The 26,617-nt window shown below is 34.6% G+C and overlaps 1 protein-coding gene across 2 annotated transcripts in view; it reads left to right on the top strand.

Annotated features, from left to right (window-relative positions):
• The window catches only part of Ttc21b (tetratricopeptide repeat domain 21B), a 59,260-nt gene that overhangs the window by 19,778 nt on the left and 12,865 nt on the right, over nucleotides 1-26,617 (top strand). For both annotated transcript variants that reach the window (XM_087199798.1, XM_087199797.1), the window contains exons 13-24: nucleotides 1,111-1,268; nucleotides 2,960-3,184; nucleotides 4,298-4,536; nucleotides 6,167-6,239; nucleotides 6,941-7,051; nucleotides 8,106-8,244; nucleotides 10,317-10,423; nucleotides 17,132-17,320; nucleotides 18,172-18,282; nucleotides 19,383-19,464; nucleotides 24,862-25,012; nucleotides 25,203-25,364. In XM_087199798.1, coding sequence (XP_087055924.1) covers nucleotides 1,111-1,268; nucleotides 2,960-3,184; nucleotides 4,298-4,536; nucleotides 6,167-6,239; nucleotides 6,941-7,051; nucleotides 8,106-8,244; nucleotides 10,317-10,423; nucleotides 17,132-17,320; nucleotides 18,172-18,282; nucleotides 19,383-19,464; nucleotides 24,862-25,012; nucleotides 25,203-25,364 — 1,747 coding nt within the window. The remainder of the gene's footprint in view (nucleotides 1-1,110; nucleotides 1,269-2,959; nucleotides 3,185-4,297; nucleotides 4,537-6,166; nucleotides 6,240-6,940; nucleotides 7,052-8,105; nucleotides 8,245-10,316; nucleotides 10,424-17,131; nucleotides 17,321-18,171; nucleotides 18,283-19,382; nucleotides 19,465-24,861; nucleotides 25,013-25,202; nucleotides 25,365-26,617) is intronic.

Here is a 26,617-nt window from a genome sequence, read left to right as displayed (position 1 = left end):
CTTAGAAAATGCAGTTTCTCTTTCAATGGATTTTTCTTATCAGTAGTTTGAGCCCTTGGGAACCAAAAAGCTCTGAGTTCAGGTTTTATTGTTTCTGTTGTGACATCAAGGAAGGTTAAGAAATGTAATTGAATTGAGCATAATTTAGGACCTCCTTTTTCCCACATCACTTAGCAAGGTTGAATGGGGAGTGGACATACATGCACTTACTTAATGCACTTACATGCATGTACATGCATTTACTTAATTTATGAGAGGGCTGAAGGTCGATCATGGGAGTAAACATCATGAGAAACTTGTAGGACAGAGAATCTGAGATAATAATTCTGTGAAGAGCCTCCTCCTGCTGCCCCTTTTACCAGCCCAAAATCAGCTCCACCATTCTTGTCACATTAATCTTAACTATTTCCTTTTATTTTAGACTCACAGAAAAGTAGCTGATGTTTCCTAAAATATTTAATATTTCAGCTGGTAATTAAAGGCATTTAAAATCTTTAGCTCATACATATGAATCTCTAGAATGTGTTCTTGTGTCTTTTTGGTTATTTAATGTATAATAATAAAATTTCCTGGGTTAAGAATGATTATTAGACTATATCCTCTCTAGTAATGTAAATGACACTACAGAATTCTAGCTATATACAGTAAGTGTCTACGTCTCACGCAACCTACTTTAATGAAATTATAAATAAAACTTTTTCTTGACAAGGAAAATAAATAAAAGTGCATTTATAGGGCTATCAGTAACACTGGTGTGATTGACTCTCGTCTGCTCATGCTTCCCCTGGTTTGCTAATTATAATCAAGGGCCCCAGACTTAGAGTTCTGTTCTTCATGTAGACTAGAAGGAAGCTAACTAATCCAGGTAGGAACAAAACCATTCCTAAGAGCAGAAGTGAAGTATTTGTCATGTAGAGTATGCCTTAAAAACTTAAAATAACCTTAGACCCTGATGTTGAAAAACAGGTATAAATAAGTTATGCACTCCATATATATGAAGAATAGTTACATGACCTTTTGAGCAGAGGAGTTCACATTTAAACACTAGAACAATCCATAAACAAGAAACACTTCTCTGGGTCATCTGATGTGTAACTGTTTCCTCTTTAGGTAATATTGAAGCAGCATATAGTAACCTGCAGCATTGCCTGGATCATGATCCCTCTTATGCAGATGCTCATCTCCTGATGGCTCAGGTTTATTTGTCTCAAGAAAAATTCAAATTGTGTTCTCAGTCTCTTGAACTTTGCCTGAGCTATAATTTTAATGTAAGTATTTCAGACTCAAGTAACTGACGTGTCACCCTGCTTCATCCGTTAGTGAATGCTTATGCATTCAATTATTTCATACCTTGGCCTGTAGTATTTTGCTAATTAGTGTATTTTTTCACAGAAAGAATTTTGAACTCACAAGCAGTAGGAGGAAAAAACATGAAAGTACCTTTGGTATAATTAAAAAACTAGATGAACTAGCAGAAAAAAAGAAAAAAATCCTAATTTGTTGGTTGCAGTGGTGCATGTTTTTAGTCCCAGGCACTTTAGAAGTCTGAGGCAAAAGATTCACTTGGGCTGAGGAGATAGAGTTCATGCTGGCAAAATAAGGAGACCATGTCTCTAAATGAGTAAATGAATGAATGAACCGGGCAACAAAAGATCTGGGACAAATGTCTGGTCTTTCCACTTATTTCTGTGGGAGCATCAGTTTTCCATGAAATATATAGGATGATACTCCACAGTTATAATGAGAGTTAAAGAATGTATATAAAAATAACATTAAATCATTGAGAATTATTATTCCTAATATTTTACATAAAAGAATAAATTTTGTTGTCCATTTCTTTCTTGCATCATTATTTTTAATAATTTTTTTTTTCCCAGTACTGGGGATTGAACTAAGGACATTGCTCTGTAAGGCAGGAGTGGTGCCACTGAGCTAAATTCCCAGCCCTAATAACTTCTTTTTATATCCATTGTCCCAGAACACTTAGTCATTTTGAAAGTTACGTGGTTTGAGGATATAAACACACTATATTTCTATCTGAGATATTTTGGATATTTTCTCTCACCATTAGGGAAAACCCTAGGCTCAGGAGCTTCCTGAACAAGTTCAGGTCATAGCTGCTCAAACTTTAGTTTTGCTTCACAATATCAGAACCCTGACATGGGTGAACCCTTAAGTGAATTAGATGTTGAAGTTCTAAGCAACACTGGCAGAAATTATCACCTGCATCACAGGACAGTGGATCTCACCACTAGTGGCTCATTCTAACCCAGTGCTGGAGAACCACAAGCGATGCCCAGTGCTTGTGGACCTCTGGGAGCTCAACATGTGTTCACACAGAGCTACGCAGGTGAATGTGGGGCCTGAGGAGGACTGGCGGCTGCTCTTGCTCTGCATTGGATCATCATCTTCCCTTGGGCTTCTTTTTCCCACTCAGTTTGTCATTCTCTTATGTTTTCTGTAGACACTGTTGATAGCCAAAATAAAGGATTCATTACTACACCGATAGAGTTAGCATCAAAAGGTAAAGAAAATATTTGATGAAACTTCCCTGAAGTGCTACAAATAAAGTGTTACAAATAAAGGAGAACTGTGTTTTTAGAAATCTAAGAACTATATCTGTACTAGAAGTCCCACATAAGAAATATCTTTCCTGAAAATTCAAATAATTTTTTAAGAATGTATTTGTCAGGCTTATAAAGATGCTTGCAGTTTCTCTTCTGTCATGGTGGAAACACCCAGGTGACCTCTTTGTCATCCGGGAGGATGCTAGGCAGTGGTCATTTCCCTGAACTGATTTAATGTGATAAATGACTCGGATGTCACTAAGAGGAAAGAAACAGACTTCACGTATACAGCCACAAATGGACTATCCTTAACAATCTGTTATTTTAACGTTTGATGGATGTTAATATTATTGGCATTCCAAACGTGTATGACTTAAATATAATTTTTTCAGGTGAGAGAATATCCTTTATATCATTTAATAAAAGCTCAGTCACAAAAGAAACTGGGAGAAATAACAGAAGCAATTAAGACTCTGCATATGGCAATGAATTTACCAGGGGTGAGGAGAACTGGAGCTTCTTCAAAATCAAAATACAGAAAAACTGAAGTTGACACCAGCCATCGTTTATCCATCTTTCTTGAGTTGGTGGAGGTTCATCGCTTAAATGGAGAGCAGGTAAATTCAGTTTTAATTCAGTGACTCAGAGCTGAGCTTGGCTGTTCAAGTACTAGAAAATGAAAACATGAAAATGACTCCCTTGATCAACTGGTAAAGTGTAGGAAATATATTACTCATTACTTTGCAATAAAATGTGCTTTTTTTCTGTAAGCCCCTGAAAGTTAAACATAATTTGTTTCTGGATGACTAAGTCTCAATGTGCTTATGTTGGCTACCATAAAATGTAATACTATAAGGTATGATTATACCACAATGGTAATAATGTAAAGGAGTCATAATCCTATGAATTCCTAAAAGGATTGCACACATACATACATTCTCATGTACACACAAATTTTACTAGAAAAAAATGAATGTGTCCATATTAACCTGAAATTCTGGTACTTGAAAAAACAAAAGAAATAATTGATAAATATAGCTGTGATAAAGAAATACCATGAAGTTAGACACTTTATAAATAATTGAAGAAGTATCTGAAATCCACTTTTTCGCATTTTAATATTTCTGAATTCAGAAAGTCTTAATAGTCTCTAGAGTTGAAATGAATCTTAAATGAGGTAAAATATTCACCTGAAGTATAACGAAGATGTTTTTCTGATGGATAGGATAAAATAATCTGTTAATAAATGACAACTTCATGTGAGCACTGGGTGCCTGTTGCCTCGATCCCATCAAGTTTGATGGCCAGGTTTGATTCTGGTTCGATCACTTGTTAATCTTTCAACTCGCTACATCTCAGTGTTCTTAGCAGAATGCAAGGATAATAACTATTTTAGAGGGCTGCGTGCAAACTATGTAGGGTAATGCTGCATACCAATGCATCATACCAAATAAATGTTTATTAAGTTATAATGGTGGTGATTATGTGTAGCAACTGCCATGACCTAGTTGTAAAAGCATTTATCCAACTAACAAATATAGCCTCGTTTGAAACTAATCTCTGTCTTTGAGATTAGTTTTAAGTATTTGTACATTTCAGAAGGTCTGTCTATTTTATAAACACCATAACTGTACCAGCATTTTTTATTCATTTTGTTTTATAATAGTGTCATTCTTTCTAGTATAAACTGTTGAATGCTTTGAAAAAACATTTTAATTTCATCTTTACAGCATGAGGCAGCAAAGGTTTTACAAGATGCCATCCATGAGTTTGCTGGAACATCTGAAGAATTACGTGTTACTATTGCTAATGCAAACCTAGCTCTGGCCCAAGGAGATGTAGAGAGGGCTTTAAGCATTCTTCGAAATGTTACAGCTGAGCAGGCTTATTTTATAGAGGCCAAAGAAAAAATGGCAGATATTTATCTGAAGCATAGAAAAGAGAAAATGTTATATATCACTTGTTACAGGTAAATAGTCATTTCAACGCATTATATTTTAATACATCTACCTCTTAAAATTAATTCTCAAATTTATTTTTTGTCTTTCTCTTATTTTCTTTACAGATAATTTATAGATTCTTTCCATAACATGTCCTTGCTTCTTTTTTCTACCACCAAACTCTGGCACTCTTAACCAAGTTGTTTACTCTCGCTGAAACATAATTATGACTTCTTCAAAGTATGACTCACTCTAGTTTCTCAGCTGTCTTCATCAAATGACCTTTCTAGACCCTGAATGTTCTTGTTTGGTGAAAGAGTAAGGATTATATGTATTTTTTTTTTTTTTGGTACCAGGGATTGAATTCAGGACCTTGTGCTTGCAAGCCAGGTATGGTGCCACTGAGCTAAATCACCGGCCCAGATTATATGTGTTCTTAAGAGCGTTATGTAGCATAACAACTATCCAGGGAAAAGACAGGCATGTTTTATACTCAGAATAGTAGTTTTAGCAAAAGAAAGTTATAGTTTACTATATACTAGAGTAAGGTATGCGTTAGACATTTTCCTTGGTGAAAGAACAGATGCTTTAGAAGTTATGTGACACTGATAACATTAGTACTTCTCAAAGAATAACACACACACAGGTGTGCATTCTCCCAAACAAAATTTAACATACAAGCACAGACTCCAGGTCACTCCCTATTGGAGAAAATGTTTTTAGCTCTTGAGAGCATAATAAAACATGGATAAATTAATTCAATGTTGGCCCATCTATATTATGTAAATACCTAATCTCAAAATGCTGCTCAGATTCTTTGTAAGTGCAGAGTAATTCAGAGCAGCTGAGCAGCACATAATGTTCAGATGAATGAGCTCTGGTTTCTGGAACATGTTTTCTAAAATATTTCCAAAGTATCAGCATTATTACCTGTAATAATCTGGAAATATGTGAAAAAAACAATGTTTTGCATGTACTGTAACAGTTAAGAATATAGAATTTTATTTTAGGTAGATCTGATACATTAGCTGTGAACTTAAACTCTTAAAATCATATGTAAAATTGAAATAATAATTACTTTTCTAATACATGAGGTATTGCATGTTAAAAAGAGCACTGTTCTTCAAATAACTGGTATTTTGACCTTTAATAATTTAATTTTGCAGGTAAATAAGCAGTTAATTTTGAAGCAGAAGATTTTGTATTTTTAAAAGTAATTCATGTCGGGCTGGGGATTTAGCTCAGTGGTTTCGCCGCCTGCTACACAAGCGCAAAGACCCGAGTTCGATCCCCAGTACAAAAAAAAAAAAAAAAAGTAATTCATGTCATATAATTTATGCCATGAGTATCAGAGTTCAGGCTGCATAGGAAGACAGTAAAATTTATTCCTCCATCAATGTGAATTTCTGGGTAATGTCTGTCTGTATTCCGTTACTTCGTTTCAGAAAATGGAAAAAATCAATGGCAAAAATAATTGATCTAACACAGTCTGAATGTGAGTAGTGAGTGTTTTTTATTTTTAATAACACTATTGGATGTGTAGAAGGTACTCTGAAGACTATTGTTTATTTGAAATTACATGCACTCATGTTTCATTTTACTAGTTTAAAAGAAGATGTTTGTATTCAGTATATTATGTAGATTTGGTCTGATTTTCAGAGAAATTGCTGAAAGGATACCCAGCCCTCGGTCATTTCTTCTCCTTGGTGATGCATATATGAATATTCAAGAGGTAAAATTTCTGATGCTACTTAACTTGTATTTTTTAAGAAACTTTTTATGATTAGTATGACCTATTAAAATGATTTTGGCTTTCTGTAATATTTATTTAATATTAAAAATCTAATTACAATAAAAAGGGATAGCTAGGGTCAGGGATTTAGCTCAGTGGTGCCGTTGCCTGCCTTGCAAGCACAAGGGCCCTAGTTCAATCCCTGGTACCAAAAAAAAAATCCAAACCAAAAAAAAAAAAAAAAAGAGACAGAAAAAGGGGGTAGCTATTACAATCAGATTTTTCTTTTTTAATATTGTGACACAATAATTCAGCACTATGGTTATTTGAAATAGAGATGATACTAGAAGCACATTTAGAATCTCTTAAACAGAAAGATGAAGAGAGCTACTGCCTTTATAATGGTTGGCAGAAATGAAAAATCAGGAAGCTGTCTCTTAGCTCTCATTATTTATATAACTAAGTGGACAATCAACATGGTGGTATTATACATATAAGTTATATCCACCTTACCATCATCTTTCTGAAATTAAGATTCTTAAACTTCAGTATGTACTTATTATTTTTATAAAGTATTCCAGATGTAGAGCTTACTTGTAGAAATGCCATTCAGTAGGATCCACTTAAACTGTTTTTATTGTTTATTTTGTGTGTGTGTGTGTGTGTGTGTGTGTGTCTTTGTGTGTGTTTAACAATTTTAGCCTGAAGAAGCTATAGTAGCATATGAACAAGCATTAAATCAGAACCCAAAAGATGGAATGCTGGCAAGCAAAATTGGGAAAGCATTGGTCAAAACTCACAATTATTCAAAGGTGAGTACTACAGAATTTGAAATATATCTGTTAGATCAAATTGATCAAATCCTGCTGTAGAGAAGTCTTCAGCAAGCTCCATTTGAATCTCTGATGGTTGTAAACCCCAAATTTGTATTCATGAACTGGGATTTATTTTAGAGGCATTCTTAGCATCTCACATTCTTCATTGCTTCATGTTGTGAAGAACGGACACTGGTGTTTACTTCCGGCTTCTTTTTCCAAATTAATTAAATTAACCAAATTAATTGCCATAAAATTGATTTTGTGTGTGTGTGGTATGGGGAATTGAACTCAGGATCTTTGCACTGAGCTACATACATCTTAGGCCATATATATATATATATATATATATATATATATATATATACATATATATATATTTTTTTTTTTAATTTTTATTTTTTTATTTTTTTATTTATTTTTTTTTTTGAGACATTGCCTCACTAAGTCACTATGTTGCCCAGATTAGGCCCAAACTTGCAATCCTACTGGTTCAGACTTCTAGAGTGCTGGGGTTACAGACATGTACCACTACGCCTGGCAAGTTGCTATTCTTTTTTTCTTGCATTGTATAATAAAGCATAAGTATCATTTTGTTGAGCCAATTTGGCAACCCAGATGCTTTGAGAGGCTTATTTTTCCCTAGTAGGAATACTATGTTTTCTTTTAACTGATTATTAATTATAGATACACCAGCTAGCAAATTATGTGCTTTTATAGGGTTCTCTGGCCTCAGTGTACTGCAAACATGGCCTAATAAAAGTCAAAAAAATAAAAAGGTAAAAAATAGAGTGAAATATGTAAAAACTGTTTGCTAAATACTCTTCATTAGCCAATTATTTTAAGAAGTGTTTGTTGTGTTATATGATGCTTGATTCTGTAAGAAAAATGGCATAAGTTCTGAAGTGATAGTGCAGGTGCTTATGTAGGATTTGTCCAAGATTATTTCCCGTTATTTTCTAGTATGCCTTAAATCTGTGATATTTAAAATATCTGTGCTTAAATTCCATTCTCATTATTTTTTTTCCTAAATGAAATTGATTTTGTTTAGGCAATCACTTACTATGAAGCTGCTCTGAAAAGTGGACAACAGAATTATCTTTGCTATGATCTGGCTGAGCTTTTATTAAAATTGAAATTGGATGAAAAAGCAGAAAAAGTTCTTCAACATGCACTAGCTCATGAACCTGGTATGAAAATCTTTCTAATTCAAAATATATACCTGATTAGTCTGATTTATTTTACATTACATAATAATGTATTTATATTCTCAATATTGTATATTTGTGATTGGTTATATAAATTCATATGTATTTTTTATTGTATCATAAAAAAAAAGTGTGCATGGGTCTATCAGACCCTCCTTTGAAACAGTCAAAAGCCTAAATGTGGATATCCATTTGGAAAACAGTGTAGGGAGAAATTCAGGTATGCTGCTTTATTTACGTTGGATGTGTTACATTTATTAATATAAATGCTTTCACTTATTAAATATTTGATGAGCACACTCCATGACATACTTAGATGCCTTCATATACATTTCATGTACTACTTTATTGGTAATCACATTAATCTTTGAGGCAAGTGTAACTGTTATTCATCCCTACTTTTTATTCATTTAGTCATGCATTCATGCAGTACTGATGAATTGATCACAGGGCCTTTGTCCTGAGCTACATCCTCAGCTTGTTTTTTTCTTTTTTCTTTTTAGACAGGGTTTTGCTAAGTTCCCCAGGGTAGGTTCTGCCTCAGCATATGAGAATGCTGAGATTATAGGCAAGCACCACCACACCCAGCTTCATCCCTACTTAAGTTTGGTAATCTGAGACTTAATTTTCTTCATGTATCTGAGTTTACCCACCTGATAAATAGTAGCACCAGGGTTCTCATAAACATTTTAAACTTACCATGTCTGAAACTAAATTCCTGATTTCCTTATTTAACTAAATTTATTCCACGTGCAGCCTTTTTAGCTCATTAATAACTTTATCCTTCTTTGTAGTTACTAAAAGCCCAAATCCTTGCCCTCATCTTTACCCTTGAAATGCTGTTGCTTCCACCTTATGAATATATTCAGAATCTGTCTGTGTGTCACTGTTTCCATTAATTATGTTCTTGTCCAAGCCTCCCTCATCACTTACCTGCATTTCAGCAGTCGCTGGCTGCTCTCTGCCCCACAACAGCCTCTTCCATCACAACAGCTGTAAGCCCTTTATACAGGGTAAGTCCAACCCTGTCTGCTCGAAGTCATCCTTCTCCCCCACATCCTTCAGATTAAGCACATGGCTTTGCTGTGCTTTACTCAGCCCTTCATACCTTCTACCCTTCTCTCACCCACACAACCGCTTTGTTACTTTTGCCTGCTTCAGAGCTTTTCTTACCTGTAAAATAACCATGACAAAAGGTATCTGAACCTCTGGAACAGAGTGTACCATGGACTGTGCAACAATTGATAAATGGTAGGAGAAGCTTATTCTTGTTAATTATTCAGGGTTCTCCTCTTGCCTCATACATTATAAAATATTTGGTACTATCCAAGTATTTAAATAGACTCACCTTGTACCAGACTTTATTTTGTTTTGCATATGTTAATTTATTCAATAACTTACTAGCTTTGTAAATATCTTACAATAACTCTGTAAGATAGGGACTGTTATTTTCCTGTTTTACAAGTGAAAGGGAGGTACAGAACTAATAAACTGTGAAACCTAAACGTGAAACTAGCCGAATTAGCCTGTAAGTCAGTGCTCTTCATGCCTGTACTTTATTGCTTGTCGGGTATCTCTTATTTTAAAAAGAGCAGTTATCCTCTTACTTGCATATAGCAACTGTTTTGTCTTCTTTTAATGCCTTCAGTGAGCAGAAATTTTTTATACTCTTTCAAACAAAAATTGAAATGCTTATTTATGTTGAAAGATTATTCTCTCAATGTGTATCAAAGAAAGACTTCTAGTTGTTATCCATTTTTTAAATTTTCTTCCAGCCAATTATTATCCTAAACCTTTTATTTTTGGTCATACTTTAGTTAAGCAATTGAAAATAAAAATAGACCTTATTCACTACTTTCCATTCTACTTTCCTTTTGGGGGATAGAGGGGGTCGAACTCTGGGCCTCATGCATACTAGGCAAGCTGTCTTAACACTAAGCCAGATCTCTAGCTCCTATTGACTTTTTTTCAAAGTCTTTTCTAAAAATTGTAGAAAAACATAAATGTTTATTTAAGATCAATATTTTTTCCCTTTGCGACCCATTCTTTTATAGTAAATGAACTGTCGGCTCTCATGGAGGATGGACGGTCTCAAGTTCTTCTGGCAAAGGTTTATAGTAAAATTGGAAGACCTGGAGAAGCAGTCACTTCCCTACAGCAGGTGAATGTGTGTGGCTTTGGGCGTGGGAGAGAGGTGGGTGCAGAAGGAATGTGCCAACCATAAGAGGAAAGCTATCTATGCCGGCCCGAAAGGCATAGAAAATAGAGCCAAACAAATCATGGAGGAGTGTATTGTGCAACTGAAATATTGCTAATTATTGTAACAACTAAGGAAAGCTGATATTTTAAATTTTGTTTTACTGCTGAGGACACTTATTTTAATACTTGCATGAAGTCCTATGACTTGGGTTACTGTGTTAGTTACTTTTCTCTCGTTGCTGAGACAAAATACCCAACGCACAGAGTTGGAGGGGAAGGGGTTTATTTGGCTTCCAGTTCATGGAGGTTTCAGTCTATAATGGGCTGGCTCCAAGGGAGCCAAACAGGCATGGCAAACAGGGATGGCAAACAGGCATCGCAGAGGAGAAACAACATGGCGGGCACAAGGCAGCAAGGTAACAAGGGAGTTTTAACAGCATCTTTCTGCCCCTTTTATCTTATTCACACTACAGGATTGGGGCAGTGCCAAACGAATCACTCATGTGTAGTGGTTTAGTAATCATACTCCCTTAACCCCAGCATCACACATTCCAGATCCAACTACCTCTGAAAAAGAAAGTCCCACCTCATCCCATTAGGGTTTGAAGGGACATTTAAAAAAACAAACCATAATAGTTGCCATCAAAATCTCACCTCTATGCTTTCTTCCATGTATTTAAATATTTAGTTTCTCTTAATATTTCGGTTTTTCAGGGTAGAAGTTTTACACACATCTTCTAAGATATATTCCTAATTAGTTGAAAGTTTTGGATAATTTTTTTAAATTTCAGGTTTAATGACAAGTTTTCTAAGTGGTTTAAATTCTATCAAATACATTCTCTACATCTATTAGTGTCGCAGAATTCCAAAACGACAAGAGAGACCAAATGAGAATCAGGAGAAATTATTAGGTGTACACCTGACCCAGTCGAACTCGTGTCCAAAGTGCTGGGCTTTGAACAAAGAGAAGTTCACCTTTTATACATTTTGTCGAAGGGATTGGTCTTTCTAGTCTTTCAATCTTGCTTCCTCAAGATGATTATCTGAGATTTTTTTCCTGTTTATTTTTGTCCATTATGTGGTGTCTTAAATTGATTGGTTTTGAATTGTTAACCCCACCCTTATATTCCTGAAATAAATGTCACCTTGTTGCAGTGTTTAAGACAGTATGGTCTGAATTTAAAGATATTTCCTAATATTTTGTTCAGGCTTTCTACATCTTTTTTCATCAGAGACATTGGTCTATAAAAGTGCTGTTGTTTCTTTAATGTTTGGAAGAATTCATTATTGAAACCATTGGGGCTTCAAGACTTCTTTGATAGTTTTTTACTGGATTCAACATCTTTAATACATTTCAGACTGATCATTTTTAAATATCCTCTTGTTGGTTTAGAAACTAAGTCTTGCTATGTAGCCTAGGCTGGACTGGAACTCTTGGTGATCCTTCTGCCTCGGCCTCTCAAGTGCTAGGGTTACAGGCGGGCACCATCATGTCTGGCTACATTGTTATATTTTTTAAATTACAGTGGACCCTTGACTTATGAACTCAATCAGTTCCCAAAGACTGGTTGTAACTCAAGTCGGTTGTAAGTCAATACAGCTGAGATCTGGATGTTTACCTGGGTACATGCTATAGATAGTAAGAGGGAGATGAATCTTCCAATCCTTCCAGGTTGTTTGTATGTCAGGTTGGTCACAACTTGAGTGTCCACTGTATTTGTTCCATTAAATTGTCAAATATAGTGACATACATTTGTTCATTATCTTTATCTTTTGAATGCCTGCAAGTGCTATAAAATCCTGTTTTATAGTCTTGACATTGGTCTCTTATTTTCCTTTTTTGTAATGATCAGTTATGCTAGGGGCTTATTCTTATCATATCGAATAATCAACTCTTCACTCTTTAGCATCATTAAATGTTTGCTTTCTACCTCATTAGTTAGTTTCTTCTATTTTCCTTTGATTTGGTTTGCAGGTCTTTTTCAAGTTTCTTGATATAGCATGGCAGGTGGTGAATATTAACCTTTGTTCTTATCTTATTTAAAGTGGTAAGTTTCCTCAAGCACTACTTTAGATACGTCCCACAAGTTTATTACTGTCTGGTTCATAATTATTTCCTCATTTTTACTTGATGTTCAATTTCTAATCAGCTCTGATTTTCTTGTTATCTTCTTGATATTGATTTTGAGTTTAATTCCACTGTGGTCAAACATATACTTCAAAGAATTCAATCCTTTGAAATTTGTTAACCCTTGTTTTTTCCTGTATTTTAATCACTTTGTTCTATGTGAAGTTGAAATAATGCTTCTCTGGAATTGCTGAGTTTCAACACATATCAGTGAGGTTAAATTTGCCAGTAGGTTTGTTCAAATCTTCTGTTCTTAGGGTTCAGTTCTTACTGTTTGCTAACTTTTGGTCTGTGTATATAACCTGCTGTTGTGAGGGGTCAGGGTCCTTCACTATGATTGTAGATTTTTCTTTCTCTTCTTAGTCGTATGTTTTTGTTATATTTAGAAGAGATAGATTCAGTGATCCAGAATTAGAATTGTCATTTCTTCCTGTTTAACCCCTTTTAATTATAAGATAACCCTCTGATTTCTAATAATATTTCTTGTTTAAAATTTCTTCTGTCTAGTCTAACTATTCCAACTTTTTATGGGTTAGTGTTTCCATGTGTATCTTTTCCTTTCCATGTCCTTATATTGAAGATCTGTCAGCATATAATTAATTTTTTCTTTTCTCCATTATGACAATTTCAACCTTTTATTCTTTTCATTAGGATATTTTGTTTATATTCAATATAATTGTGGATTATATTTTAGTTTATATCTCCATCTTAAATTTTTGACACTTTTTAAATTTTACCTTCTCTTTTTTAAACTTTTTTCTGGATTTCATTTTTAGCCCAATTTTCCTTCTATTAGTTTATTGTTTATGCCTCTTTTTAATATCTTTTTCAGTGTTACCTAAATTACAACAAACATCCTTTTCTTATCTGAAGCTTTATTTCACATTTGCCATTTCCATATTTGTTGTCATGCATTTTAAACCAGTTATTTTAAACTTTGGAGTTAACACAATACATTTCCCTGTAGGGTCAAACACTGAAGGATTTTTAGAGAATCCTTTGTACAATTAGCAAGTAATTATGAAATATCTAAGGGTTTTATGAGAATATTTTTGTGCAAACTATAGATTTGTTTTCTACCACCTATACTTTGGTTTTATTTTGTATTTTGTGGTTTATTTCATACTTTCTAATTGTTCGGGTCCCCATGACAGTGTTTGTTACAGTTGCCTCATTTTATATACAGAATTTTTCCATAGGCATGGAGTCTTAAAACCCTCAGCCTGGCCATTGGCACAAATGATTGAAAATGTCATGACATAGCTCTTAATAAACAGTGCCTCTTTATGACTCAATAGTGGTTGAGTGGATGGCATTCTCATTCTGTTCCTGAAAGTACACTATATGCAATATTAAACGATTAAAAGGTTACCCAGTAAATGTGGCTGCAAACTAAGAGCCGTTTATGGGATTTGTATGCGTTTCTTCCATTACTTTAGAACAAAGAAATGTAATAGTATATTTCTTACCCCTGGCTTGCTTAGATGCTGCAGACTTTAATATCTCTTAGTTCCTATGCTTTTGTTGACCATTACAACCTGTTCCCATTATGTGTAGATCATTTTTTCTTGTAATGTTAAAACTCGTCATGTTTTCAACTTGCAGAACTACTGTGTAGTCTCTCATTTAACTGATTTTTACCTCTCCCTCTGCCCTAATCCATTATGGGTTGATTTCATGGCTTCATTCTGGGAGAGATTACTTCCTAAATTCTTTGAGGCAATTTAATGGTCTCCAAAATGGATTCATAATACTGATTTGTTTTGCAGTAGTGTAATTTCTGCATATTAAAGTGAACAGGTGTTTGCACATAATAATCATTTCCTTAATACTTTATATATTTTTTTAAAGTTTTATATTCTATTTATTCTGAGTCTATGAGCTCCTGTGCTATGTTGAAAACAGTATGCCACTGATGTAAACAAATAATGCATCTATTACTATCCTTATCTTCCAAATTTAGAAAGGAGTCCACTGAAAATATCTGCCCCAAATTATGCACAGTGGTTTGTTGGTAGGCATACTTGAAGCACAACTCAGAATGTCTCAGTATTAATCCTGTGTGCTTTCTAGGACACCTCTACTTGTCACTTTTTAATGAGAAGAGTTCTGCATTCTGTAATTAATTTAATTTATAAGATGTTTTTATTATGATCTTTAGCTAATACTACAGTGTGTGTGTGTGTGTGTGTGTGTGTGTGTGTGTGTGTTTCACTGTCAATTTCCAAAATTTTTTGCTTTGGTGGGAATGAATTGAGAGCTTGGACTATTAGATTTCCTTGATATCATCTAAGCTTATGATTTCATTAAAATACAGAATCTTCAACAATGTTAATATCTTATTTTAAATCATTAGTATCTTAATTCCTGTTTTCAGGCTCACATTGTAGATAATTTTATCTAATCCTAGGTTAACTACTAGTAACTACATGGGAAGTACAACAGTTTTAGTAAGGTTAAGCTGTTAAAACATTTTAAGTGACAAAGCCAACTTATCTTTAAGAAAATGGCAGAGAGTTATACAAAACTAACTCCTTAATGAGTTTCTCTGAGAAGCTATGAAGGCACACATATGCTTTCTAGAGGTTAGTTGGTAGATAAAATTCAGTCTGTTTAGAGAATAAATTGCATATCTCTTGACCATATACTTTATCATTCAAAACAGAATGCTTTTGAAAGGGAATGAGAGCAATACTGATAATTAGGCCAAGCAGGTATAAACCTTGAGGCTGCCTCAAAGCTCAGCTTTCAAATTATCTCAGTTTTCATCTTGTTGGATAAAGGGACAACTGTCCCGGGGCAGTTTGCCATGGGACTCTGTTGCAAAGATCCATGGTACTTTCTCTTTAATTTTCCCTTTCTTTCTTAACTTGCAATTAAGATCCAGATGGAAAACAAGGTAGGGCAATAAAGATGGGGCATGTTTCAACAAAATGCTTAGAGGATACTGCCTGGGGACTTGAATTCTTAGGATAGGATACTAAGGTGCTAGGTGTGGACTCCAACCTGCTTTCTGCCTTCACTTCCTGATGGCCAGGTGATGGCAGAGGACTTCTAGGTGTTTGGAGGGAGCCCTTCCTACCAGAAAGAGATTATTCTATTCAGAACAATTATTTCAGGATTTTTGGAGAGTGTGTGTGTGTCGGGGGGGGGGGGCAGTAAAAGCATGAAGATAGATATATGTATGTGTATATACATATAGACTCCAAACCCAGCACATATACTTACCATATTTATATAAACACATGTTAATGTAACCAAAATAAAAATATAATGAGGTAGTACTGATCTTCACCAAATGCTATACATTCATATTTTCTAATCTTTTTTTTTTTTCATTTCCAAAAGAATGCTTTATAAGCCCCTAAACCTGTGGTTCAAAAAAATTCTGCTTTAAACTATATTTAGCACGTATCAGTTGTCAGTCAAACATTTTGACAAGAGTCCTTTGAAGGGTGGCTGTGTGTACCTAATGTATAGCACCCGGTGGACATTTACTCTTTGTTAAATGAATGCATTAGTGAATGACTACTGCTCAAATTTAAATTACATATGTAAAGGCCTAAACCATAGGAGTATTTGTTTATTGCTATGTAGTTAATGTTGGCCTTTAACTCACTGTATAGCCTATGCTGGCCTCGAACTCTTGGCAATCCTCCTGCCTCAGTCTCCCCAGTGGTGGGATTACAGGCATGTGCCACCACCTTCGCTCTTTCATTTATTAACAGAAGGGCTTAATGTTCCAAATGTATGGGTGGAAAGATAGAAATTCTTCCAGTTTAGCAACCTATGTTATGTTCTTATGAAGAGGAAGGCTGCCACATCCTTTTAAGGTGTCTTTGCATAGCATATGACCATGGTTATATAAACCATCAGTTGATTAGCCATCATTAGACATTTAAATTGTTTTCAGTGTTTTTGTTTTGTTGTTATTGCATGTTTTTCTTTACAATGGATGGCCACTTTCCTTTTTTCCTCCTAAATATCCTTAATACCTTTCCAAGAGTAGAGCAACTAAGTTCAACAGCCTGCTTAGTCTTATGGTATAAATGTGTTTTGCTAGAGTCTACTCCAGAAAAACTAGACTAGTTCATATACCATCAACAGTGTATGTAAATATACTTGTTACCTATAACCTACCAATATTTGATTTAATTTGATACTATTTTATCAATTTAATAAATATTTTTAGTTCTTAATTATGTAATGACAGCACCTAGATATCTTTTCCAAGTACATTTGTTTCTTAGTTGCATTTTCTTTTTAATGAGCTTCCTGTACTTGTCCATCTAACATGGGAAAAGATTCATTAGTCTCATAGTCCCTTGCTTGGAAAGATATGTGCCTGCTGGCATATTTGCAAACAGTACATGTCTGAGTTCTCAGTAAGACATTTTTTTTGGATTAGGCTTTGTTAGATCAACGCCAATAATGCTTCAATAAATCCTCTGTAAAATTATATTATGTGTGTTTTTGAAACTGGTTTAATTTCCTTTCTTTTGTTTTTCTTTAATTCTTTTTTTGCCTTTAATTTTTTTCTAGGCTCGAGAATTACAAGCTCGGGTACTAAAACGTGTTCAGATGGAACAGCCAGATGCAGTTCCTGCACAAAAACATTTAGCAGCTGAAATTTGTGCAGAGATTGCAAAACATTCTGTTGCTCAGCAAGACTATGAAAAAGCAATTATGTTTTATAGAGAGGCTCTGGTTCATTGTGAAACAGATAATAAGGTCAGTACCTTTATAAAATTTTAAGCACTTTTTATTCCAGATGTTGTCTAATTTCCTCACATGTAAAATTCTTATTAGCTTATTAATAAAGATTTGAAAAGAAATGTAACAAAAAACAGATCTAATACTTTTTCTAAAAAACTTTTGAAATATATGTCAAATTAAAAATATTAGTCTAAAAATTATAATGAAACAACGTAAACAAGCCATCAAGGTCTTTGTTTTTAATATGCATCTACACTTTAGTAATCACTTTAAAACAGTTTCTAAGCCACAAGTAAATATGTGGCTCTAAGTGATTCAATTCACTTTACTGAGCAGCTGTTGTACATTTGTGTATTTTAATTGTTCTTTGGTGCTAAGGATGACTACTTTATGACCTCAAGAGGCACACTGTGAGAACTGACATAAATAACCTTTCCTAAGGCATAACCCAATAGATACCTTTTTCAGTAGAGGCTAGAGAAGTGGAAATCATACTTTTAACTCTGAAGCATACTTTATGGGTTATCTGGTTGAAGCTTTTTTTATTTTACAAATGACAAAGCAAGTTTAAAGAGTTAAAAGGGCCTAACAGCCCCATCATGGAAAGCTGGGGAGACCAATCTCCTGATGGAAGAGCAGTGTTTTTCCACAGTAACTTGTCTTTGCCTTCAACTGAGTTACTACCTACTTTGCTGTTTATTTTTAGTAGAAGAAAAAATAGAAATGAGCATGCCTACAGTTGTCCTACTTGGCATTTTTATTGCAATAACTTTTGACCAACTAAAATTTAATCATATCCAAATATTTTCTTCATTCATTTTTTATCTCAAACCAGTTTCTGACTATTCTTACCTTTTGCTCACCAGATAATGTTGGAATTGGCACGATTATACCTGGCCCAAGGTGACCCCGATGCCTGCCTGCGGCACTGTGTGATGCTTCTCCAGAATGACCAGGACAACGAGTCTGCCACCATGGTCAGTCTGAGAAACTTCCATACTGTAAAGGTGCTTCCAGATGGAAGTTTCAAATTTTACCCATAAATCTAATAATAGATGGTAGCATGGCTCACGTTGGCTTTTGGAAAAATAACATATTTCATAAGTTAATATTTTTTATATTATTTTATATATTACATATTTTATATATTATATATTTATATATACTTCATATCTATTTTTCATAAGTTAGTATATTTTACAAATAAAAACCAAATAAAGCATTGTAATTATGACAGCTAATATGGGTCATACTTTTACTTGCCTTTTGGGTCTAGTTAATTATTTTTATGCCTAAGTGACCCCTTAGTCAGGAGGAGTTCATTTGCTAAAGCGGCAATTTACCAAAGGCTAGCTTTTAGGTACTTAGTCATGCTGGACTAATTTAAGAGTTTCAGTCAAACCTTAGAAGTTACAGGAAAAATAAAACAACTTCATATATCACTCTAAGATGGTCTGTTAGAGTTTTGCTTTTCTTTTACTTTTTTTTTTTTTTTGGTATCGGGGATTGAACTCGAGATCTTGCGCTTTTGAGGCAGTCAGCAGAACCACTGAGCTAAATCCCCAGCCTCTTTCTTTTACCTGAGTTGAAGTGTTTATCAGCAAACAGCTATACGTGCGGTTCATTCAAACTTATAACTAGAAAGAAATACATCATTTTCCTTTTAAAATCCCATAATTAGAAAACCTCAGTAGGTCTTGCTTGTTTTACATTTCTTTGAAATAATCAACAGTTAAATTTGGGGGTTTTTTTGTTTTGATTTTCTTATTGTCATTTTAGCCAAGTCCACATATAGTATGTTCATTTCCCTTCAAATTTCTGTTTTTGAAACCACCACTTGAAACATATTTTTTGCTAAAAATACCATGTTTCAAACAGAGCAATCTGTTTCACAGCCCTGATTGTCTTATGTTACACTCCGAGCAGTTCTGCACAGGGTGGCTTTTAAAAAGTAAGAGTTTTTGTAAAACTTTGCCTCTCATATATTTCATAGATAGTCATCGTATTTAATCTTGAATAGAAGAATATTCTTTATAAAATATACGGCAGTATTTTAAAACCAACTTTATCTGTACAGATGATGGCTGATATCATGTTTAGAAAACAAGACTATGAACAAGCAGTGTTTCACTTACAACAACTTTTAGAGCGCAAACCAGGTAAATACTGACTATTTTTTTTATGCAGTCAACTCCCATTCTCCTTTCTCCTCTTTTTAACTGGTAAACTTATAGGAAGGCAGTAGCCCTGATTGAATCTGGCTCTTTGTTTATTCCACATGTTGGCTGGAGTAGCTGAATGGCCTTAGGAAAATGCAACAATGTCTCGTGATCTCACCATAAATTATGACCGCAAACCGCAATTGGCAGTCCTACTTGACTGTTCTAATTCACTCACTCCAACTTCTTTTCACACTTTCTTCTGTGTCCTCAACCAGGAGACAGCTCCAGCCTTGTCACCTCCAAACCTCTCCATTTCCTAGTCTGTGTCTCCCAGGGTTGTGGTCCCATTTGCTGCGGGCTTTCATCTGCTTTCCTCCTATAGTTCTCTCTCTCTCTCTCTCCCTCCCCGCCTCCCCGCCTCCCTCCCTCGCTTTATTTTTTTTTCTAAGCATCATACAACCAGGCTGTGATAACTTCTGGCTTTAAATTAATCAATCAATATCCTCCCCACTCACCTTACTAACCTCACCCTTATTTTCTACAGGCCTATGTCATTTTCCTGCCACTTCTACCTTGGACTCTAGACTCTGTTTTGCACTTTTCTTGTTCTCTGAGCCCACATTTAAAGGCAATACACATGTTTTCACTCTATCTTAAGCTGTTCCTATTTCACAGTGCTTCCTAACCTTTTTCTTAAAAAAACAGACCTATTCCCTTATGAATATTTTTAAGCTGACCTCACGCATTATAGTTTTAAATAAAATTTAAAGAAGCCTTCATGTGTCCTGTAGATTTTTCTTTTACCAAAATTTCTGTTACTTGGCTCCATTTTTCTCCAAATAGGAAATAGTTAAATTGGCTTAGTATATTGGCTGCTTTTGACCATTTGTAAACAAATATAAAATCAATAATTTCTAAATTTGACATAAGAATTTATACTCCAACAATACCAAATGACATACAACTATACATCCAACTCTTTGTGTGGAATTGTATTTTCACCTATGATATATTTTGTCCCCCTTACTCTTTCTATCTCAACACATAATTTAAATGAACCCCCTTGGATGAAAACAAACTTCATGCCAGTGTCACCACCTGGATTAAAAAACATCCTTTGTGTTGCTGGGTAGAATGACTGCTCATCATGTTTTGCCCAAGACCATAGGGTTTCCTGGAGGCAGGACATTCATTCATACGGGGATGGGGAGGTCACCCTAATCATGGACTGAATTGTCCATACTTCTTTGTCATTTATAGTGTTTTGCTAAAAAATATTTACATAGATATTCATCTTCTCCATTAAACTGCCAACTTTTCAAGTTTAGGGATCATATATTCATCTTATATTCTATTGTCAGATACATTATCAGCCACATATGGTACAAAATAAATGTTTATCGAGTGAATGGATCAAAGAATGACTACAAAATACCAAGTTATTTAAAACTACAAAATTCTTGTCTGTGTAACATTTTACCTTTCTAATCTTCATGTGTATGCTTTATTTCTAGCAAGACTTTACATATTTAAAATATATTTTGTCAGTTTTATTCTAAAACATACATGTAAAATGATTTTATATGTGCACATTATGGGTCATCCTTAGTAATATATCTGATACTTTGATTAAGGCTCTGTTTTAGCTTACTTCAGAAATGTGCTGTTCGTTTGATAACCTAGCTAGTTGAAAATTTTCTCACAGATCTGTTTATTGTTCTTTTGACAGATTGTATCTTTTCTCTCTCAAAATTTCCACATGACTCTTAACTTTTCTTCTTCCTGCACACTAATTGGTTAACATATCTCATCAGTTCTGTCTGCTTGTATCATTTCTGTTTATCTTCTGTACCACTGTTCTACTTATGATTTCCTGTCGCCTAAACTAGGGAAATTTCTTGACTAATCTTGTGGCTCCTTGGCTGTTGTTATCCTTGGTTATCTATCATAGGGCCATCAGATCCATTCTAAAAATCACAAGTTACTCCTTTGGTCAAAATTTAAGGTAGAGGGGCTGGGGCTTTGCTGAGTGGTAGAGCACATGCTTAACATGCCCAAGGCCCTGGGTTCAATCTCTAACACCACATTAAAAAATATTAAGAGCTTTAAAGTCTAAAATAATAGCATGATTTTAATAATAATGACCCCAAATTATCCTTTCATATTTATTATTCCTCCTCCTCCACTTTGATATTTAATAACACCAGTGTTCCCAGTACTTCCTGTGCTCTGCTCTGCCCTGCCTCTACCTTTGTGTGTATCATCTGCTACTCAGAACACCTTTGTTCATCTAGCAGGATCCTCCTCCTACCTTGAGGCTGCTCAAAGGTCAACTGCTGTGGGAAACCTCTCCTGACTCCTGCAAGCGAAGTCAGGACATCTGCAGATTTTAATTCCACATCACTGTACTCATGCCTTATCCCATCACACTGGAATTATTTTTATATCTTTCTACTGTCCAACCAAAAAGATAGACTAGATAAGTTTTTTTGGACTGTGCAAATGCATTTCTTTTTTTAAAGTGGGGAAATTTGTGTCATACGAAGTTTCACGATTAATCAAAAGACAAGTAAATGAAATTTAATCTATTAGTGGTAATTGTAACTTGAAGTAAAAATGAATATATTTCAGTAATATTGTGAAGGGAGAATTATTCAAGAAACTGGTTTCCTGATGCTGACTTTAGATAATATTAGCAATATTATATACTGTAAATATTAGCAATATTGTACACAAAAAAATTAGCCAGAAATTTTAATCTTTAGCTCCTGCTTTGTTCAATAGAGCTTTCAGGTTCTTTGGCTTTACTGTGAAGAACACATACTATTTCTTGTCAAAATTTTAGGGGTAAATATTAGTAAATTACTGATTAATTAATTATTAATAACATTTGTAGTTAATTATATATCGATCATATCTTTGTTCTGATTTCCATAGCATTCTGGGGGGTCAACATTATAATCATAGTTTAAGAAAACAAGTAGTTTTAGATTCATAAAACTTGAATAATTTGCTTGTCTTCACATTAATAAAGGACAAGGCCAATATTTGAATCTTCTTTTTCTGAAATCATACCCTTCTCACACTCTTCTTTTTAGTGATCGAAAAGGTAGGAAGAACAAAATCTGTAGACATATATCAGAGAGGGCAGATGGTGATACTGTCGACTGGGGTTGTTTAGAAAGCATGTAATAAATAGAGTGGATTCAAAGCCTCTTTTTTGTTTGTTTGTTTGTTTGTCTGTTTGTTGGGGTAAAATACACATAACTTAAAATTTATCTTATTAACCATTTCTAAGTATATAATTCAATACCATTAAGTACATTCATATTGCTGTGTAAACCACTACTGTAATTATCCATCTGGAGAATTTTTTCATTTTTCTTACTCCATACACCAACTCCCTATCTTCCTCTCCTTTCAGCGCCTGACAATCACTATTCTACTTTCCACTACTGTGAATTTGATTCTGTTAGGTGGCTTATACATGTGGTAGCATGCAGCATTTCTTCTTTGTGTCTAGCATATTTCACTTAGCATAATATCTTCAAGGTTTATCCCAGTTGTCATATATATTAGAATGTCCTCTTTTTTTTAAGGATGAATAGCCTTCCACTGTATGTATAGTCCACATTTTGTTTATCTGCTCATCAATGGATATTTAGATTATTTCCATTTTTTGCCTATTGCAAATTGTGCTGCTATGAATATGGGTATACAAATCCCTGAGTCCCTGATTTCATTTTGGGGAATGTATATACTCAGAAGTGGACTTGATAATAGAAAATATTAATTATAATAAAAATATTGGAAAATAGAATCAAAGATAAATTGCATTAAAATGGGTATGTGTATGTTTATAATGAAATTTGAGAGCCCAAACATCTAAGAAACACAACTGCTATACAGAGAAATAAATAAAATGTTAATTATTAATAAAATAGACTCTACAGCCACTGGAATTTTCAAAGACTATTTAATAACAGTTGGCAAATCTTTACTATATAATGTTAAATCAAAATTAAATCCCCAAGTGTCAGTCAAATTTCATTGTAAGCAGAGAATAATTTTCAATAAATTTAAATTTTAATATTTATGGATTGATTTTCACCCATAAATATATGAAATGCAGCATGCCAAATGTGATAATCTCTATCTTGTGGGAATATGAAGGGTTTTTTTTTTCTTATTTGTACTTATCTGTATTTTTCCTTATTTTCTAAAGTGTTCATGTATGATTCTAAAAAAAGTTACTATTCTTTTATTTTTGTTTTTGTTTTGTTTTTTGCTACTGGGGATGGAACTCAGGACCTTGTGCTTGTGAGGCAGGCATGGGAACCACTGAGCTAAATCCCCGGCCTAAAAAAAGTTATTATTCTCAAAGCTTAGTGTGTTACTGAAAAGAGACCCAGGTGGAATTGAAAGAAGAAAACTTTCTAGGAACCTGCCAGAAAATTGTATCTGACACCAAATAATTGAATTCCTTTTCCTTAGAAGAACTTAAAGTCATATTAAAATACTAGGGCTAATATGTTAGGACTGTGATATTATAAGCTATTTGTCTTAGTCACTTTCCTCATCACAGGGACAAAATACCTGATACCCAAAACTTAAAGAAGGAGAGATTTATTTTGGCTCAGTTTGTAGAGGTCTCAGTCTCTAGTCAGCTGGCTCCAAGGCAGGACAGCTGGGCACAGGGGCATGGTGGAGGATAAGCTGCTCATGGCATGGTGGACAGGAAGCAGAAAGTAGGGTGAGGCAGGGAGGGAGATACAGCCTTCTGGGACACACGCACAGTGACCACCTCTTTGGACCAGAGCACCCTCCTCCTAGTAGCTAGTCAGCTGTAAGCCCACATAATCCAGTCATCTCCCCCAAATCCCGCTGATGAGCACATGAGGCCTTGGGGGAATATCCAGATATATACCATAACACTATCGTCTAGTATGTTAGGTACATGTACATATTACAGTCTGGAGTAAAAGTTTTAATTGTCCACCACAAACATTATCAAATGGTACTGTTCTTTCCTGCTTCCCAGTTGCTGTATGTGGGAAAGAGAGTCAGAAACAGTTTACTTGCCCTCCTGAATTTTAGAGTTAGAATCTAGTTTATGTAGAGAAAGACTGTTTCTAAAAAGTTTTGGGTCTAGGAACAACTGAAAAAATAAATTACATTTTTCTAGATGACCTTCCCTCATTGTGACTAGCCCAACATATATCATTTGCTATATCATTTACTTATACCCAGTTGGCCATACAGTCTCTGAGGCATTCCTTTGCCTCTATTTAAATTGTACTTCATTTGAAGTAGATTATATATTAAAAAGGATTATAACTATCAGAACAAAAGTTATGAAATGTTGTCTATATCTGAAGTATTATTTATTTCCAGATAATTATATGACTTTATCTCGGTTGATTGATCTCCTAAGAAGATGTGGAAAATTCGACGACATTCCAAGATTTTTTGTAATGGCTGAGAAACATAACTCCAGAGCAAAGCTGGAGCCAGGATTTCAGTACTGTAAAGGACTATATCTTTGGTAAATCTGTTGGCAAATAAATCCTACATAGTAGTTATTTTTCATTGTAGATAAAGTAGAACAAGCTTTTCTTTGTAGTCAAAAATCTACATCTTTAAATATTTTAATAGTTTTATTCACTAAGCATATCATAAACTAGTATAAATTTTGTAAAAAATGATTGAAATAATTTTTTTAAACATCTAACAAGGTATACTGGAGAACCAAATGACGCCCTTCGACATTTTAATAAAGCTCGGAAAGACAGTGAATGGGGCCAAAATGCTCTTTATAATATGATAGAAATCTGTTTGAATCCAGACAATGAAACTATTGGAGGTGAAGTGTTTGAAAACCTGGATGGAGACCTGGGGTGAGTACTGTTTGACACATTATCCTTTGGCACTTTTGTTAACATTTGTTGGGAACAATACAGGAATATTTTACAAAAGAGAACTGAATTCTAATAATAGCTTTAATGAAGGGTTGAATGACTTTGGCTGACACTGAAATAACAATTTTCTCAAACAGATAAGAAATACTTTTAGGAGATTTCCTAAATCAGAAGAGACATGTTATAAAGACACTTTCCTACTTAAACTGTAGAAAATAAGATAAATTACAGAAGTTGGCAACTATGGTAAAGATTCTTCACACAATAATAGTAACCACTGAAATTTATAGTTTTGTGTACGCCACCCCCTGTGCTCTAAACTTTATATGCACTATCTCATTTATTCCATAAAACACTGTTATAACATAGGCTCAGAGTCAGCTTCCCTAATGTGATAGTAAAGATAGAGCAAGATTTGGACTGAGTGCTGCTGGCCTCAAGCATCTGTGGTACGTGATATCCGTCAAGCTGTATTTCGTGCATCTGCTGCATCAGAGTTGGGCAAGACTTGGTGAGGGATGTATAAGGATATAAAGGGAAAATAAAAGATGTTTTCTACCTGCAGGATCATGTAGTTTACCTAAAATACAAGACAATACCAGAAACCATTCAGTCTCCAACACAGCAGACATGGACTAAAAAGGATATTAAGTATCGCACAAGTTCATAGAAATTATAGCACTGCATGCTAGTCAAGGGAAGATGCTTAGAGAAGTGGTATAAAACTAGTGCTAGACTCATGAATAATTCAAATGACAAATTTTAAGGCTTGGATTTATAAAGAACATTGAAATTTTAGAACAGGGGAATGGCCTACTTATTTTAACATTTGTTTTAGGAAGGTTGAAGTAGCATATTGTTAAGGAGTTATAGGTTACCAAAGTGGAGATCTTTAGCAAGTAATTTAAATACAGAAGTAGAGCTCAGAGGGAAGTTCCGGCTGGCTGCACAGATGTGGGAGACCTCTGCACAGGCTGGAATCCGTGAGGGGCCTGCTTGCAAGATGGCATAGTAACAGAACTCTGAGGAGTCATTTGGGCATGCTTCCATTTAAGAGGTCTGAAGGAGGAAAGGAGGTCAGGAAAGGGCTGTCAGTGTGTGGAAAGAGAAGCAAAACTGTAGTGTTACAGAAGCCAAAGGAGAGGGACTTTGAAGATGGTTGCCACCAGTATGAAAAGTTTTAAGTAAAATAAAAAGCCTAAGACACAAGGAGAGAATGAATGACTTTAGTG

The sequence above is a fragment of the Heterocephalus glaber genome, unplaced genomic scaffold (genome assembly GCF_053883595.1).
Source record: "Heterocephalus glaber isolate CG9 unplaced genomic scaffold, H.glaber_assembly_v1.0 deba00000347, whole genome shotgun sequence".
NCBI classification, from domain to species: domain Eukaryota; kingdom Metazoa; phylum Chordata; class Mammalia; order Rodentia; family Bathyergidae; genus Heterocephalus; species Heterocephalus glaber.
The sequence above is the reverse complement of the archived record's forward strand: the minus strand, read 5'-3'. Positions and strand labels throughout refer to the sequence as shown.